The following is a 17,608-nucleotide window of genomic DNA, read 5'->3' as shown; positions in this document are numbered from 1 at the left end:
CCCACCAGCATATCATCTAACCATGCCTTGACCCTGACCTAAAGGGAGGACCATGAGGAATGAAAGTTCAGTCTAAGTCTAACTATTCTTTGTCCTTCCCACTTGGATTGCTAGTAAGTCACCTAATTTGTGCCATCTCAGGCAGGGAGAGCTCTTGGAATCATTACCAAATTCCATAGTACCAAATAAGGCAGTTGGTTTTATGGAAATGCCAGGAGATCAGAAATCCGGGTGCTTAAAATGAAATACATTTTAGGGGGAAATACAAGCGTTGGGGTTTTTTTAATTTTATTTTTTTACACACTGGCTTTCGTTCTTCTTTTAGAAAAAAAAAAACAAAAACCAATACTGACATTTCCTTGGCTTGAGAAGAATATTGAACAGAGTGCTGATAGCAGACACGTTTCTTTATTGCATGTCTTACCAAATGATCCATCTTTCCCAGTTCCAAAGTATTAACATTCTTTCCTACAGCTAGACCAATTACAATATGGCTACTTTTAACAGCACAAGAGCCAGAAGTGATTGGGTATGACTAAATTTTAGTAGCTGGGATTATCTTGCTTATGGAATGGCCATCTGGTTTTGTCTCTAATGACCAATCAGCAGTTGCGGACTCTTTCCCCAATTGTACACTATGGGCCAGATCCCAGTCCATGAGATCCTTTCCATTGGCTTCAACAGGTTTTGGATCAGTCCCTTACTGATTAATTTAATGAACAGATACAGTTGAACTTGGGCTGTTAGCATCTAGCTGCCTATTTTCTATCATTTCTATTTTAGCTGTTTCAAAGTTGCCTTGCTTCAAGTGAAGTCAACATAAAAAAAACTCCCGTTGACTTCATTGGGTGTTGGGATCAACCCCATCAATCTTACTGATTGGGATTGACCCATAAATGGCCACTACCCTTTAAATATTCCGGTAGTTCCACTGTGGCAACAACCAGGCAGTTCACAGAATTAAGCCATCACATTGCACATCATTCAAAAGTGCAGGAGTTTATTTTCCTTTATTAAAGCACAAGTAACCATGTAGGAAATTGCCATTTACACTGCAATAGTCATAAGCTCAAATATACCACCACAACAGTTTCAGAAGATAATTAAAGGGCTCGCATTTCAGCCAGCCATGATTCTTTACTTCCAGAGGCACAGTACAATAAAGCTTCTATTGTTGGTGCAGTAGCTCTTCTTATAACAAATTCCATTGAGCATAAATCAGAATGTATAACACACTCACGGCAAAGGCCACGAATTATCCAAAAGCTGAGTAGGCAGACACTTACCGAGTACATTGTTTCTGTAGGATTGTTGAGCATAGGTTAAGATAACAAAATCATTTATGTTTAAAAAATGCCACCCAACTTTTAATATATATATGTGTGCATGTGTCAAATGATTACTTCTCTGCATGCTTGATCTTTTACTATGGGTAATCATATCAGTCCTCATTGCTGTTGCAATTGTTTGGGGGGGTAACTATCCATTGCAAAGTACTTACTGGGCCTGTCTTTTCCCCCCCTCAATTCTTAATAGAAAATATGAATTACAAAGTTTTCTACTATATCCCTTTAAATCCCATGACAAATGCTTGAGACTCCTTCTGGTTCCCAGACCATGTTCAATTTAGCATAGTTTACAAGTGGTCTGGTTGCTAGGTGTCTGATTTAGGATTTGTAATTGTTCTCCAAGCCTTGCCGAAAAAGAAAAACTTTACACAGAAATATAACATTGTGTTCTCATCCAGCATATATATAAAGAACAGTGCAGCATTAAAATGTCAGCATATCAACACATTAAAAATACATCATTTCGCAGAACAGAGCACAAGAAAATCTGTACATTCGCTATGAAGTGCAAGAGTTGCTGCCTCCTTCAGTTCGAGCCTCCCGCCCCCAGCTCAAACTGGTTTTAAAAGTCCTGTTGCTTTCAGCCAGTCAGGAAACATTTTTTCCACTCTCCGCCGCTCCCAGGCTCCTGGTCTCTTGTGCTACAGAAAGAAAAGGTTCCATTTTCAGAGGCACCTCGTGGAGGGAGGGTTGAGTGGTTTATTCTTCATAAACACGTTCGTGTTTTAATGACACAACAGGGCAGATGGTTTCACTTGAGGTGACAAGTCTACTGTGTCATAAAAGCGACGCACAGATGTGTGGGGGTACCCACTAGCCCAGAGCACTTGAGGAGGAAAAGGCTCCCTCCTCCAGAATTCTGTCGGCAACGCTTATCTGATTGTAGAACTGTTTGTCCATATTACAGGGACCAGAAGGGAGGATACCAGAGGAATTTGGAGTGTTTTTGGATGCCTTGCTGTTAAAATATCAGTACTTTCTTTAGGACAGCCATCATAACTAACTTGAAATGTCTTTCCATATGAAGCCACTCCATTGATTTAACCTCTCATCTTGATTCCATTGGGAAATGCCTCTGAGAAATGTCTGGCAAGTTGCAATATTAATTATATATCTATATAGATGTGTGTGTATATATACATACACAAACACACACAAACACACACACACACACACACAAAGTACAATCCATTGTTATAATGAAAATATAGAAAAAGCAATTTCAGCTCTTTCCTCTGAATTGACATTGGTTTCTTTTGTCTTGCCTTCTATCCCTTCCAAGCTATTGTTTGTCATTTTTTACAATCCCTTCACACCCCTCCCGCCCTGCCGCCCACCTCTGCGGCACATGGTTTGATTTTAGTATGTTCCTTCACTGGAAGTTGTCCAGTTCTCTTTAAGTGGCTTTGAGTTGAGATATCCAGCCATGCAGTGATGCTGTCCAGTCTTCTTTCTTTCCTGGCTGGAGTGTCTGAATTCCCCCCACCCATCCCAGTCATAAGTAATTCTGGAAATGATCTTTGTTTTGTTTCACCGCTGTTCCTTGCTTTGGCATCAATGAAGCCTCATTTCAGAGAGATGCTACTGGCCTAAAATTCACACACAAGCACTCAGTAATCCATATTATTTGATGAGCCACTGAAATAACTCAACCAAGAAAAGTTATTAGCATTTTGTCTGCTTTCCAGCAGCAATGGCAAAATAAGCCTCAGGAGCAAAGTCTGAGTTTGACTCTTTAATTCCTGAATTCTTTATAACTGTAGGCAATGTGCATGACGTTAGTGGCTCCTAGGACTTAAGGGGGGGCTGAGTTAAAATATAGTACTTAACGGGGAGAGTGGTGTAATAAGAAAGGTGTCAAAATGGCTCACTTTTCTGCATGCTCTTGCAGTTCCTTTATTTGCCCCCTAGGTTTCCAGTCTCCAATTCTGGGTCAGAAAGCTCCTGCTAAAGAGCTGTTATCTGAGTTAGCTCTGAAGTGGGGGTCGTTGGGCTCTGCTGGCTGACAGCCACCATGGGAATTTCCATGCCTAGTCATGCTGGATTGTTAGTCCCCTCTGAGTTCTTGCAGGCATAAACCACATCTTTTGCGATGCTGCACATCCTGTTGGACATCTGGAGCTCTGTTCTGAAGGCGGTGGGGAAGCAGAACTTTCTGAAGCACGTCTTGAAGTTCTCATCCAAGAAAGCATAGAGAACAGGGTTCAAGCTGCTGTTGGCATATCCCAGTGCAGTACAGAAGCATGAGATGGCTAACTCGAGCTCGCTTTCAGCCTTTGCACCCAGGCACTGGACCAGCACGAAAATCTGAATGGGGGTCCAACAAATAATAAAGACAGCAACCACCACCAGGACCATTCGAGTGATGCGCCGCAGATTCCGATCCTTCTCCTTGGAGCCTGAGAGGACGCGGACATTCTTAAGACGCCGGATCATAAGGCTGTAGCAAATGGTGATGATCAACACAGGGATCATGAAGGAGAAGAGAAAGACACAAATCCCAAATACTGGATCCCAGTAATCCACAGGTTTAGGGAGCTTAATTAGACAATCAATCTCTGCAAAGAAAAGAAAAAGACAACAACTTGTATTGAGAACAACATGGTACCATCTGTAAATCCGATAATTCACTTGCAGTCACTTTTGTTGCTAATTTCATTTATTTTATTAATGCTCAATACAGCTCAGGGCCTTGTTGCACTAGGCTCTGTACAAACACAGAGCAGGAGTCAGCCCTGCCCCTAAGAGTTTACAATTTAAGCAGACAAAGGGTGGGAGGGAAAACAGAGGCACGGTGAAGTGATTTGCCCAAGGAGACATAGCAGCTCAGTTTCAGAGCTGGGAATAAAACCCAGGTCTCTGGAATCCCAGTCGAGGGACCTACCCTTTAAAACATGGTGCTTTCTATGGGCAACTAGACACAGAGAGATCGATAAGCAACTTGCCAAAGGTCAAACAGGAAGTTTTCATTCCTTCTCTCTTCCAGCACCCTTTTGTCTCACTCTAAGTGTCTTTAAACTAGAAATATCAGTATTCCCAGAGAATGTTTTTGTTCAATATCTTCATTAATGATCTGGAGGATGGCGTGGACTGTACCCTCAGCGAGTTTGCAGATGACACTAAACTGGGAGGAGTGGTAGATATGCTGGAGGGTAGGGACAGGATACAGAGGGACCTAGACAAATTAGAGGATTGGGCCAAAAGAAATCTGATGAGGTTCAACAAGGACAAGTGCAGAGTCATGCACTTAGGACGGAAGAATCCCATGCACCGCTACAGACTAGCGACCGAGTGGCTAGGCAGCAGTTTTGCAGAAAAGGACCTAGGGGTTATGGTGGATGAGAAGCTGGATATGAGTCAACAGTGTGCCCTTGTTGCCAAGGCGGCTAATGGCATTTTGGGATGTATAAGTAGGAGCATTGCCAGCTGATCGAGGGACGTGATCATTCCCCTCTATTCAGCATTGGTGAGGCCTCATCTGGAGTACTGTGTCAAGTTTTGGGCCCCACACTACAAGAAGGTTGTGGAAAAATTGGAAAGAGCGGAGGGCAACAAAAATGATTAGGGGACTGGAGCACATGTCTTATGAGGAGAGACTGAGAGAACTGGGATTATTTAGTCTGCAGAAGAGAAGAATGAGGGGGGATTTGATAGCTGCTTTCAACTACCTGAAAGGGGGTTCCAAAGAGGATGGATCTAGACTGTTCTCAGTGGTAGCAGATGACAGAACAAGGAGTAATGGTCTCAAGTTACAGTGGGGGAGGTTTAGGTTGGATATTCGGAAAAACTTTTTCACTAAGAGGGTGGTGAAACACTGGAATGGATTACCTAGGGAGGTGGTGGAATCTCCTTCCTTAAAGTTTTTTAAGGTCAGGATTGACAAAGCCCTGGCTGGGATGATTTAGTTGGGAATTAGGTCCTGCTTTGAGCAGGGGGTTGGACTAGATGACCTCCTGAGGTCCCTTCTGACCCGGATATTCTGTGATTCTATGATTCTAATGTAAAGGCACTCCAAGTGTAATTCATTAACAAAGCCATGTCTAAAGGATGATACCCTTTGGGCTAAATCTTTCCTTGTCACACTGAGAATAAATGCACATGTAGGTGATGCAACTGCTGCTGTCTCAAAGGAGCTTTAAAAAAAAAAGAGATGTCATGTTAAGGAAGAGACCCTTTCACCAAATTTGTGAAAGCATAAGGACAGCTAACAAGTCTAGGCATCTTGCCTTAGCATTCAGCTTCCCATGTAGCCACAAATTAGGACAAGTGCTTAGGAAGAATTTTAGAAAGTATGTTGATGAAATGCAGAGACACAACTTGGGAGAGATAATATGTTTTATTGGATCAACGTGTGCTGGTGTGAGGGACAAGCTTTTGAGCTACACAGAGCTCTTCTTCAGGTCTGGGACAGGTAGTGAGAGTGTCACAGCTAAATAAAAGATTGACCTGATAGTTTAGCATAAGTACTGAACACCTATTCGAAAGGGACCATTCAAGATCATGAAATGTGTCAGGTTTAATTGACCAGAAGTTCATGAAATATGATTCATTGCGTTTTATGGCACCACAGATACAGTCTCTTCCTCCTTCTTAATTCCAAAAATTGTGCTGATCATTTGAGTTGCATGCGAAGGATGGTATTAAAGTGAAAATTACAACCCCAGAAGCCCAAGATTACCCCGCCTCATTTCAAGCTGGGCAAGCAGTCAGGAAAGCTCATTGGTCCCTTGAGGCTTGTGGGCAAGTGGAAAGAACGGGCTGAAGATAATGGTCTTTTCATCATTCTCAGCCTACTTGAAACGAGAATTGGCAAAGGCCAGACCAATGCTTTTATTTTATTTTTTAATTAATTATTTATTTGTTTAGAAAAAATACTCTGGGTGCCAAGATAAGGATTAACTTCCCTGGTTCAGTAATTGTTATGGTTTCAACAGTGTGGACATGGTAACTGCTGGCCGCAGAGATTTTAAAGGGCGATTGTGTAACCCAGACACCTCCTGGCTGTGGTGTTCTACCCCATCTAGTGGCACAGAGAGAGGCCCCAGGTTCGATCCCGCCCACCAATGACCGGGGTCTGCCGGCGTTACAATAGCTTCTGTGAATACTGACTATCAATGTCGGTGGGCTCTGAAGGGATCCTGCATCCTTCAGTTAGAAAAGTAGTGGCTGTGATAGAAAGCCTTTCAGGGAAAGAGGGGTTAAGTTGTGGGAAACCAAGAGGATTTTCAGAATTTCCAGAAACGGAAAGATTCTAAGGAAATGGGCTAGGAAGACAGCGGTAAAGGTACTCCATTTCTGACTCTCACCCAGCAGCGATTGCTTTGAGATTGTCATTCAATTTTTTGATTGGTCAGGATCCACCAGCTGAGCTGCCGGAGAATTACTTCCACCATGATATATCCGTCCATACTAAAGGATCACAATTAACACTCTTTTTTTAAAGGACCCTCTGTAAGATTGTAAGAGGGACTCTTGCATGCAGGAGGATGGATAACAGATGCATATGTACTGACTAACAGACATTAGGGAAATCAAGTCTCATGCTTCAGATTGTAAGCTGAGTGCCACTGGGGTAGGAAAGGATTATTTTCCCCAATCACATGCAGCATTGCTCTCATCACCAGAGGATAAAAGCCTACTACAGCTACTAGCTAATGGATCTAGTACTTTATCTCAAGTAACATTTTATATTGTGGTGATGAAGATTGTGGTTCAAAACATGCTTCTAGCCCAGGAGGGAAGGGCTGTTACAGTACCAGACTTAACGAGCCAGTGATTGTGGAACCCTGTGCACCTATCACATGGATGCAGAGTCTAGTTTGGAGAATATCCCGTTAGTTCACTTTTACTGACCATTATTTTCATTCTCTGCTGACCCCATCACCATAGCTGGGATACCGAAGACTGAAGCCAGGGCCCAGATGCAGATGTTGACCACTTTGGCCTTGTGGGGGGTACGGATATCCAGCGCCTTGATGGGGTGACAGATGGCGATGTAACGATCCACGCTCATCATGGTCAGGGTGAAAGTGCTGGTGAACATGTTGTAGTAATCAATGGAGATGGCGATCTTGCAGAGGATATTTCCAAATGGCCAGAACCCTAGGAACGTGTCCGTACCCTGGAAGGGTAAGGTTATCAGACACAGGGTATCGGCCAGGGCGAGATTGAAGATGTAAATGTTTGTGGCTGTCTTCATCTTGGTGAATCTAAAACAAAGGAGAGATCGATATACAGATTTCCACTTGATTTCCAGCCCCACTGCTTGTGATAGGACTAGCATCGGCAATGAGTTACACTTATTCCAGAAGGAACACAAGACCATTTACAAATTGTGACCCGGATCGTGCAATCAAATCCACATAGGCAGAGCCCTGTGCCTGTGTGGATTCCCGCTGGTATCAATGGGACTGTCCATCCAGATCCATTCAGGATCAAGACTTATACCTAAAACCTCCTTCCCAATGCCCAGCCCAAATAACCCAGCAGGAGACACCTCTCTTCCTCCCAAAGGTTTGCTGGCTTCTCCCAAGCACAGTGTTGATTAACACACTTCTAGATTTTTAAATTCCAATGCAACACCAGATCAGAAGGAGAGGACTTAAGCCCCTGCCATGTTTGCAAGCCACAGATGTCAATATTCTAGTGCAAGAGAACCAGAAGATAAAACTGACCCATCTATTTTCATTGTCTCTGCAGGCTAATTGTAGTGCAAAATATAAACGACATAAATGGTCAAAAGCAAATAATATTTTTAAAAATCTATTTTCCGAATCTAAGGTATTATTATTAAAAGGAGTGAAGAAATGTGCTTTTGGGGGGATTGATCCTGTTCCATTGAAGGCAATGCCCAAATTCCCATTAACTTCATGGACAGTCAGATCAGGTCTAAAAATGTTTTAACCTGGGCATCCCACATTTTGGGTTCAACATCTCCATTTTAAATCTCTATTTTCAAACGTATAATTTCTCTGTAAAAATGCACTCAGGGCTGAAATAACAGTGAATCACAACTAGCTAAGGACTTGGAAAAATCAGTGGTTTACCAGAGAAGGCTTTCCAATGAAGGTGCAGTAAACTGTGCTTATCATGTTTGTGGATACTTTGATGGCAATCTCTTAAGACAGAAGGTTGCCCGTTAAGCGGCATCCTCTGTACAGGGGCTTCTAATTCCTTTAGCAGTTTTAGGCTCGTTGCAGGTTTCATTAGAGATCTCCAAACACTCCATTCAATGCAAAGCAAATATGAATGATAATAGCTCAAAATACTGCTTACTTGTGGACTAATAACCTACAAATCCCCAACTTGGCCTAAGTGTGGTCTGTGGACAGTTTGTTACCAAACGCAAACATCAAATTGTCAGATGCTGGCTTTATGTTTGCATTTGCTACTAATCAGCGTCGAATCATATTTATGACTATAGAGGACTTTTTAAAGCAGATGACGTTCTGGAAATAAACCTCTTTCATCTGTTGGCATTTAAATCTTGACAGAGAGATTAAAAATAGAATAAAAACCTTGGCAGCCTCTTCTAGAAAGAGAAGAACATGAATATGTGGCGAATTTTAGAAATCAGCGCTGCTAATTCTTGTGAGCATTTTTTGTGCTCAGTATTTACAGCATTGTATTTATTAAAAAATGTTGTGGAAATCAGAAATCACCAAGCCTACAGCTGACTATCCACTCTAACCACGAGGGACCAGGGGAGCCAGAGGTCTCAGAACGGACAAAAGCCAGGACTTTAAAGCAAGGACGCTAGAGCCTTTCTAGAATTGGGGGGCAAGAGCAAGGCCAAAGTGACCCCTCTCTCTCCTCAATTGGCTGCTCTGGTAGTGAGCCAGCTGCCCTCTTTCCTGGTGCCACAGCAGCCCCTGTTGGGCAAAAGATATAATTGCAGCGCCTCCCCAGCAGAATTTGTTAATCTGCTGGGGGGTGGGGGGGAATCTGCGGGGGACATGACTTCTGCGCTTATGTTTCTTTTGTTAAAAAGTGGGGGCACCTGGCCTTCCCAGTTCTGGTGGTTGTGCTTTTAAGGTCCCAGAAAGACTTACAGGATTTCCCAGGACAGCTACCTAAAAAAGGGGACAATCCTGGGAAAACTGGGACAGGGTAGCAGCCCTAATAGAAATTGATTTCTTCTTTTTGTTTTGGAGCATGTTTAGATCTGACTCTCATACCGATGAAAAGTTTAGCAGTTCTTCAAACTAGAGGCAGTGCAAAGCAGCTGAAAGTAAATAGTGGTAACAGTGGTAAGGCTCAAGAGTGTTTAGACTTTTCACTGATTGCAAGCACAAACAGCTGTAGACAGTGAGTGAACTGAGAACTAATTGGCTCAGGTGTGAACCACAAGTTCCCACTGGACCAGTAACATTTCCTTAAGCCTGGAAATCATCTGTATGTGATGCAGAAATATGAAAGGGCTTGGGAACCATGAACCAACAACTGCTGGTGACCTGTCTCATTTTGCTCCCTTGGAAAGTAAGTGTAGGTGGCACTTTTTAATCATTGTTTTCTCAGGCTGATTGAAAAAACTGTAAACATGTCTTGAAATGGTTTTGAAAATTGAAACGTTGCACCCAGCTCTGTTCATGTTTAGTGCTGGTGACAGGTGCTGGAATAACAGCTGTATATATGGAGAGCTATTAAAGAGTAAGTGCTGTAATTTTGGGGAGGATAAGCTGTGTTTTTTCATATATAACTACAGGTTGACTCCCTCTGCATTGCACAAAACGTAACCTTAACTATGGGGCTGCAAATGGCACCTCCATAATTAGCTACGGGGCAGTGAAAGCACTTTCCTGTAGAACGTCAGCTGCAGCCTAAAGCTCCAAAATGAGGATGGTGGTAAACACCTTGAGTTCTGGAGCACAATGGAACTTTCTTCCACATCTGTGCAGGAAACAGAGCTTTCTTGGAGGCTTGTCCGAGACTATGGAACAAACTCCCAGAGGAACCAAGGACCGTCACAAACGTCACAATGCCACTCACAAGGCAAGGCACATTTCTCTGACCTGCCTTCTCTCATGTCGACGTGGAGCACCATGGACATACAAAGAAAAAAAGACAAATAGCCTACCATAACACTACGCTGCTCTCATGAACCATGCGTGACAGAGGTTAGTTGTGTCACTTATGCACTACTGGAAAACTATCAGATGCTATGTTGATGAGGGTGATAAAAGAATGCGTGTAGAACAGAATTTGAAGCTAGAAGTCAAATACTTTGCATGGTATTTTCATTCATTCTTCATTGTATGCAGCCATTCATCCCCCAACATACTTCAATGTATGTAAAGTATATGTACAATACTGCACAACCTCAATCATCCAGAAGGCTCAGAAAATACCAGAAAACATTGGAAAATAAGGGCTTTGGCTGGCTCTGCAGACTCTGAGGTCTATGTTTCAAGCTCTCTAATTGATCGTAGCCTTGAAGGCTCTGAATATTGATGGACTTTGCCTACACAGCTAAATGTCCTACTTTATATATATCTCCTGTCTATATCTGCATGCATGCAGTTAGCACATGACCATGCCTCCGTCAGACTGTCTTATGATTTCTCACTGATGGATTTCTTCACAGGATATTGAAGTTGGAGGTGCATGTTACTCCACAATCAGGAGCCAACAAGCTTCTTGGTCTGACCGGTTTTGCATTAAAAAGTAGAATTTTGAGTCCTTCTGCGGGTGGTGATTAGATCAACAAATTCATGGACACCTACATCCGCCTTTGTGAAGGTTACATAAAAAAGCCACAACTGTATGTCTTGCACCATTGTTGCAGACCACTATGGATAGAATTTAAGTGTTTTAAACAATGTCAAGGGGCATGAAGAAATAATTTGCGTGGCTTTTTTTTCTGGTTGTCAAAATTAACTGGAAAGTGCTCTGGGAGGTACAGCCCATTACCAGCCTCAAATATGACATAATTTTATCTTCAAGCTCAACTGCTCCCTGATCAATTCCCAATTATTTAGTGGTTTATTTAATAGGAACCTGTCTATGCATCTAAATTATTAAAGCCGTTCCGGAACACTGCAAAGAGCTTATATGAATTCTTTTTATTTAAAAAAAATGCAATTGTGGAGTGTAATGAGATAACTAAAGGTGGGAACATGTTCCAGTAATTTGTAGTAACAAACAGATTTCCATGGAGGGGAATGTTGTTTATAGATTCTCAAGCATCAGAAAAAGCAAAAAGACAACAGAGTTTTGGTATTTATTTCTGCTTCAAAATTCTTTCAGCTCTTTTCTATGGGACTAATTTTACTGTCTGACAGCTAAGAAAAATTGAAACACCCCAAAGGCTCTGACTTTTTCATTTTTGACTAAATATTCTAAAAGCAATAATAATCATAATTAAGACAAAATATTAAATTGTTTTTTAACTCCAGTGAGATGAGCCTGGAATTAATATTCTCCCATAATAGAAGCAGTTTTAGATGGAATATCATCAGCTTTTCTAGTTTATGCCCACCAGTGAAAGAGGGGGAAACCCACACTAATACTATCAGCCAAATAAGTCATTCTCCCCCATCAGACAGTTGGAATTAATCTCTCCCAGTGTTAGGAAAGGATTGATGGTAAGATTCAATCACAGGGGACTTTCAGATCATTTGTGGGGTTCGATTTGGGTAAGATCCCCTTATTCAGATCTCATCCAAACTATTCAAAACCTCTTGAGTTTGCAGAAGTGGGCTGGAAATATTGAGAGAGCCATCTCATGGGGTGCCATATATCTCACAGCTGCCACAGGCATTCTTTTGCTTTGGGGTTCATCATCAGGGATCCTAGAAAACAATTTGCCCCAGAAAAACCTGGGATTTGCATTTTTACAGAGAATCTTTAGTTTTAATATTTTGTGAAAAAATAAAAACACATACAGTAGTACCCCTTGCCACCAGCGCACACACAGGAATATGGGAAACTGACCCAGGTGGCAGGGCTTGGACTGATGGCTCCAGGGTCCCAGACAGTGGGGCTTCTCCAGCTGTTGGCCCCGGGTGGTCCCCAGATGTCAGATTTCATTTTAATTGTGGAAAAACATGGATTTTTATATTTTTTATTGGAGAATTTGGGGGGGAGGTTATCACAGAAAACTAGGACCCCTGATCATCATGCTCATATATTTATGGTGGGTATCCCCGATATCCCAATGGATAATGTATGCATTGTTACGGTGTAAGGGTGACAACCAGCTGATTTCACCCCCATCACACTCTCTTTCAACTCTCTAATAAACAGGAAGGAAGGGTGAAGCAGCTCTGAAGACAGACCTGTTCTCCCGAATACAGAAGCCAGTTACATACTCTGAGATGAACTCCACGAACACCACACACACACAAACATGAGCCTTCCCCAAGTCTCCCTCAAATGCATTCACTGCCAGCATGCCGCAATGTACTGATACAGCAAGCACATCCCGGCCAATGGTAAACTGGGTTATTACCAACTGAGAAGGCTCAGATGACTTCTTTTGAAAAATGACTAAGGGCGTCTCTCCACTTGCCGTTTAAAGCGGAAAAAGTCCCTTTTTAGCCCAAAAACCATGGGAGCGTCTACACTTGCCAATGACTTTTTGCAGTGAAACTCCGAAAGAAAGAAAACCACCTCCATGAAAGGCGGACGGCTCTTACTGGTGATGCTTTTGTGGTGATGTGTGAGTGATGACATGTTCTTCCTGTTTACAGAGCTTTTAGCCTCTGCAGGATCTCCCACAGTGCCTAGGTGACCACTCTGACGCCAGATAAACAGACATCCACCCCCCACCCCCTGCAAAGCCCCAGGAACTTTGAAACTCCCCTTCCTGTTTTTTTGGCAAGTGCTCACTTATTTGGCCAGGTGACAAATCTTGCTCCAGGGAGCAAAAGATCCCTTGCTTGGAGCAATGCTGAGCGACTGGAGCTGATCAGGGTTTGGAAAGAGGAGACTGTGCAGGGACCCAGGATGCCCCGCAATCACCCACCCCCCTTCCCACAAGACCCATCGTCAAAATGGGAGAGCTGCACTGTGGGATAGCTGCCCTAGGGCGCTGCTCTCATCAGCGATGGAAGTGCTGCAAATGCGAACACGCTCTGATGCCTGTGGAAGTAAGTGAGAACACAAACCAGCGCTTTTCTTTGACCGGTTCACTATCACTGGTGAAACTGACAGCGCAAAAACTCTGCAAGTGTAGACATAGTCTCAGTAAGGCTTAAGCCAGGAGTTTATCACATATCGCCCAGGTAGGATAATGCTGCTCTGAACTTTACCCGATAAGCTATCGGCAAGGCAGCAAATGGCTCAGAAGTCAGCAGCTTGGCCACTAGCTGAGCTGAAATAGCTAAACAAAGCCTGTGATTATTTCTAGCACCACTTCATTGGCTCACTGGTAAATAAAAGGCAGGCTCTAATCATTTATCACAAAGGCAGGGCAGCATTCCCCCACAGCCATCCTTTCTGCAGACTTAGATTCGGTTAAATGGCGTTCTCAGTAGCACTGTCCCTAGGTTGCGTTTCCGAGAATGATCTGACAGCATTCAGCAAGGCTGAATGGCCAGTGCTGTCTCTTAGGCATGAGGAGTAACACTTGAAATGCGGGGCTGAGGTTTGAAACAGATCTTCCTTTGTTTCCACTCATTTTAATAGGCATTGTTCTGGATAACTTCTGCGGGGATTCTTGTACATTAGGGGCTTGAGCCAAAGCATGTAGAATTCAGTGGCAATCTTCCCATTGATCTCAATAGCCTTCAGATCAGGCTCTTGGTCAATAGTGAAATGATTAACATAAGAATTTAGTTGATCTAAAGATTACAGGTGTTAAATTCAAATTTTGGGATGAACAAAACTTCAAATTTGGTAGTAATTGATCCTAAACTAAAGATTGCACGTTGGAGCTATATGCATTTACCATCTGCCCCCCTTACCAATTCTCAGCTGGGGTTATATTTCATAGAATCTTAGAATATCAGGGTTGGAAGAGACCTCAGGAGGTCATCTAGTCCAACCCCCTGCTCAAAGCAGGACCAATCCTCAACTATTTACACGTTAAAGGTTCATAAACTGCTTTACTTTAAAAGGAAGAGAGGCCAGTATCATGCCATGGAAGAAACATCTCCTGGAGATTACAAACGCCTTGCTTCACGATCCACAGAGCAGAGCAACACAACAGGATAGAAAGTCTCCTGTTGCAGATGAACGCAGGCTGCTTCTTCCCAAAATACAATTTTTTCACAAACAAATATCTCAAAACAAATCCGACAAATGATTTCTTTGCACTTAAAGGGCCATTCCCTCCCCTTTAACAATGGGCAAACACCCCAGCAGCTCCTCTTGTGAAATAAAAATCCTCAGCCCACCACCACCCTGCACCACTCATGTCATTTAGGAAAAACGATGGCCGTCTAGAGAGCTGGACTATTTCTCAAGGTCCTGTACATTGGTTGTTCTTATACACAGCGAGCCAGATGCTCAAATGCACTAGAGTGTGACCCAGCACAGCTGAACGGAAAGGGAAGGCAAAAGTACCCTCAAGTGAACTTTGCACTCTCAGGATCCCCTAGGCTCTCAGGGGTAGCTTTGGCCTCCAAATACATTTAAAAGAGCCTTGGAACTTTTGTAGAAGGAATCTATGGGATGCCCATGCACCATTAGGGCAAGCCTCGGCATCAGGCTTTGCATTCACTTTACATAAGGTCACGGCCAAGGTAATGGGGGTTTGATCATTTTTAAAGTCCTCTTTGTTTATAGCCTCCTCCCACCTTGAAAACGTGAAACTGAAGATTATTGCTTTATTGAAATGTGTTTTTGTCCCTCAGGTACACACCCAACAGCGCCGTCCATCAGGCATGCACCACTGCCCTCACAGGCGCGATATTTAGGGTTTTGACTGGGTGCTTTGGCATTCACTCTAGTTGGCCCCTTTTAGTCTCCTCTTGTAAGATAGATTCTCCATGCCCCTGAACATCCCAGCAGCCCTTCTCTTTACCTGTTCCCAGCTGAATTCATCTTTCCTGAACACGGCTGACCAGAATTCCAGATGAGGTCTTCCCAGTGCCTTGTACAATGGCATTAATACATCCCTAGCTTGACCAGAAATACCTCGCCTGAAATATCCTATCCCACACACCCGCCTGAACGCAGAACTCCTGAGTGCAGCACCCTAACCACAAAACCAACTTCTCCTTTATACAATGACAATCCTAATGTAAGGTTTTAATCCTACCAATCTGAAATGAGTCCTGTCCTGTCCAGCCATCTGCCACACTAATGGGTGTTTGCTACATCATTGCCTGTTGGTAACAGACAGAATAATGTGTGTTATTAACCAGCGCATGCTCCTTTCCCCATTTTGTTGATACTGATTAGCACCTCAGACCAATCTCTATCTTCAAACAGGAAAGGAATGTCAGAAGGCAAAGTAATAATATCACGACAAGGGTGCCAGAGATGAGAGTGAACCTTTGTTCCCCTTGCTCAAGAGGCTTCAAGTAATCAGAAGAGGCTAAAGTGATTTACACTTGTCTCATTTTGCTACAACCGGATCAATGGGACACTGAATTTCCAACAGGCTCTCTATTCTTGTTTTCAGTTACAAATGCATAGCTTGCCTCCCAGTGTTTGCACAAAGGAAGAAAGCTCTTAGCTACACATGAGTTTGATACATAGAGTGCGTTCTGCTAAGTGGCTGTTTGGCAGCTCTTTGACAAACTGGAAAGATTTTCACCTGCTCAATAACCTACAGAAGGGAAAAGCTTCCAGCTACCTCAGTGTCGATTGCATTTGGAGCCCTGACTCCGAAGCGTACTCCCTCCGGTCCTGAATCCCATTTGGGAAGATATATACCGATTTTAATTAATGATACTTTTAAAGGGGACTCTATGTGTTTGCTGGGATGGGGAATAGAGGGTGTAACAGGGTGGTATGGCCATTTAAAGGCCAAGAGACTTGGGGCTGGCCAACCCTGTTTAATTCGCCCAGCCCTGCCACACCTGTGCTGGGTGTGGGACTTTAAAAAGGGAGAAGCCCAGCAGTTTGGGACTAGCTGTGGAGGACAGCCAAGCCACAGGAGTGGAGCTAACTCCAGGAGCCAGGTTCCAGGGAGGCAGTCCTGTGGATGGTGTTTTTCAAGAGGAACAGGGAACCGAGGAGAAGCCCTGGAGGGGTGGAAGACCATGGTGGTTTTGGATGTACTTGGACACCCAGTGGGGGAAAGCCCTGGGAGTCAGCATTCTGATGAGAGTGAGAAGAACTGTGAGCTGAGCCCAGAAGAGGCAAAAGAACTTGTGTTCATGTCAATCTGGGACTCTTGTCAAATGCAGTGTTTATTTTGGGACTTTGAGCACCCCAAAAGGGGAATCCTGCTGGAGGGATCAGCTACGTGAACTCCGGGACAGACAGAAAACCCTGGGGAGGAGGAAACTGAGGCAGGGAGCACCAGCAGTGCCACACTCAGCCAGCAGGAGGTGCTCTGTGGCAGCCACACTACATGAGAGGGTTAACGCATGCTGAGGGTGGGACATCCCCCTGCCAGATCACTTGGCAGGGGAAGGGAGCAGGAGGTATTCCGATATGCCAACAAACGGAAGGGAGGATATGTTGGTATATTCCTAGGGACATTAACACTTGGGGAGGGGAAAGATCAGGGCTATTTCCCCCCACCCCCCAAATGGACGCCTGTTCTGGGGACATGCACCGACAAGGGAAGAGGACATGGCTGTTACGGTGTCACACTGTAAGCCCTTTCAGGAAGGAACTGTCCTTTAATTCTATATTTGTATAGCATCTAGTTGAGGACAGTTGTTCCAGCTCATTATATAGCTCATCTACAGCTAGGTTTCTTGCCTTTCTGACTGCTTGCTTTCCTGTTCACGTGGAGGTCCTATAGGCAGCAAACTAAAACTATGGCCTCAAAATTAGTAAAGAAAAGACTGAAGTCCTGTGGGCGACTTGTACAGAACCAAGACAGATATAATGTCAACCCTGAGGGCCAGCATCTAAATCAGGTTTCTGCTTTTAAATACCATGGGGACTGGTTAGCAGCAAATGGAGAAAGCAGCAAAACTGCAAGCAAATCTGCTGAACAGAGGGGAAGTCTGGTGCAAGATAAAGTGGAGTGATTTGTGATAAACAGATGCCCATACAGTCTAAGCTATCTCTATACAAAACCATGGTAAGATCAGCTCTTCTGTACTGATCAGAGACATGGAGGACCAAAGAAAGGCACTTGCAAAGACTCAAAGCCATTGAAAGGAGATGTTTGAGGGCAGTGAAAAGAGGAA

The 17,608-nt window shown here is 43.6% G+C and overlaps 1 protein-coding gene across 1 annotated transcript in view; it reads right to left on the bottom strand.

Moving 5' to 3' along the window:
* Nucleotides 1–792: 792 nt before the first annotated feature.
* The window catches only part of OPRL1 (opioid related nociceptin receptor 1), a 36,452-nt gene continuing 19,636 nt past the window's right edge, over nucleotides 793–17,608 (bottom strand). Inside the window, exons 3-4 of the mRNA XM_074969506.1 lie at nucleotides 7,203–7,558; nucleotides 793–3,907 (exon numbers count right to left, since the gene is read on the bottom strand). Of these exons, the coding sequence (XP_074825607.1) occupies nucleotides 3,384–3,907; nucleotides 7,203–7,558 (880 nt within the window). The 3' untranslated portion in view covers nucleotides 793–3,383. The remainder of the gene's footprint in view (nucleotides 3,908–7,202; nucleotides 7,559–17,608) is intronic.

Source organism: Natator depressus, chromosome 13 (assembly GCF_965152275.1).
Source record: "Natator depressus isolate rNatDep1 chromosome 13, rNatDep2.hap1, whole genome shotgun sequence".
Classification (NCBI taxonomy): domain Eukaryota; kingdom Metazoa; phylum Chordata; order Testudines; family Cheloniidae; genus Natator; species Natator depressus.
This window is presented reverse-complemented; position numbering and strand designations above follow the sequence as displayed.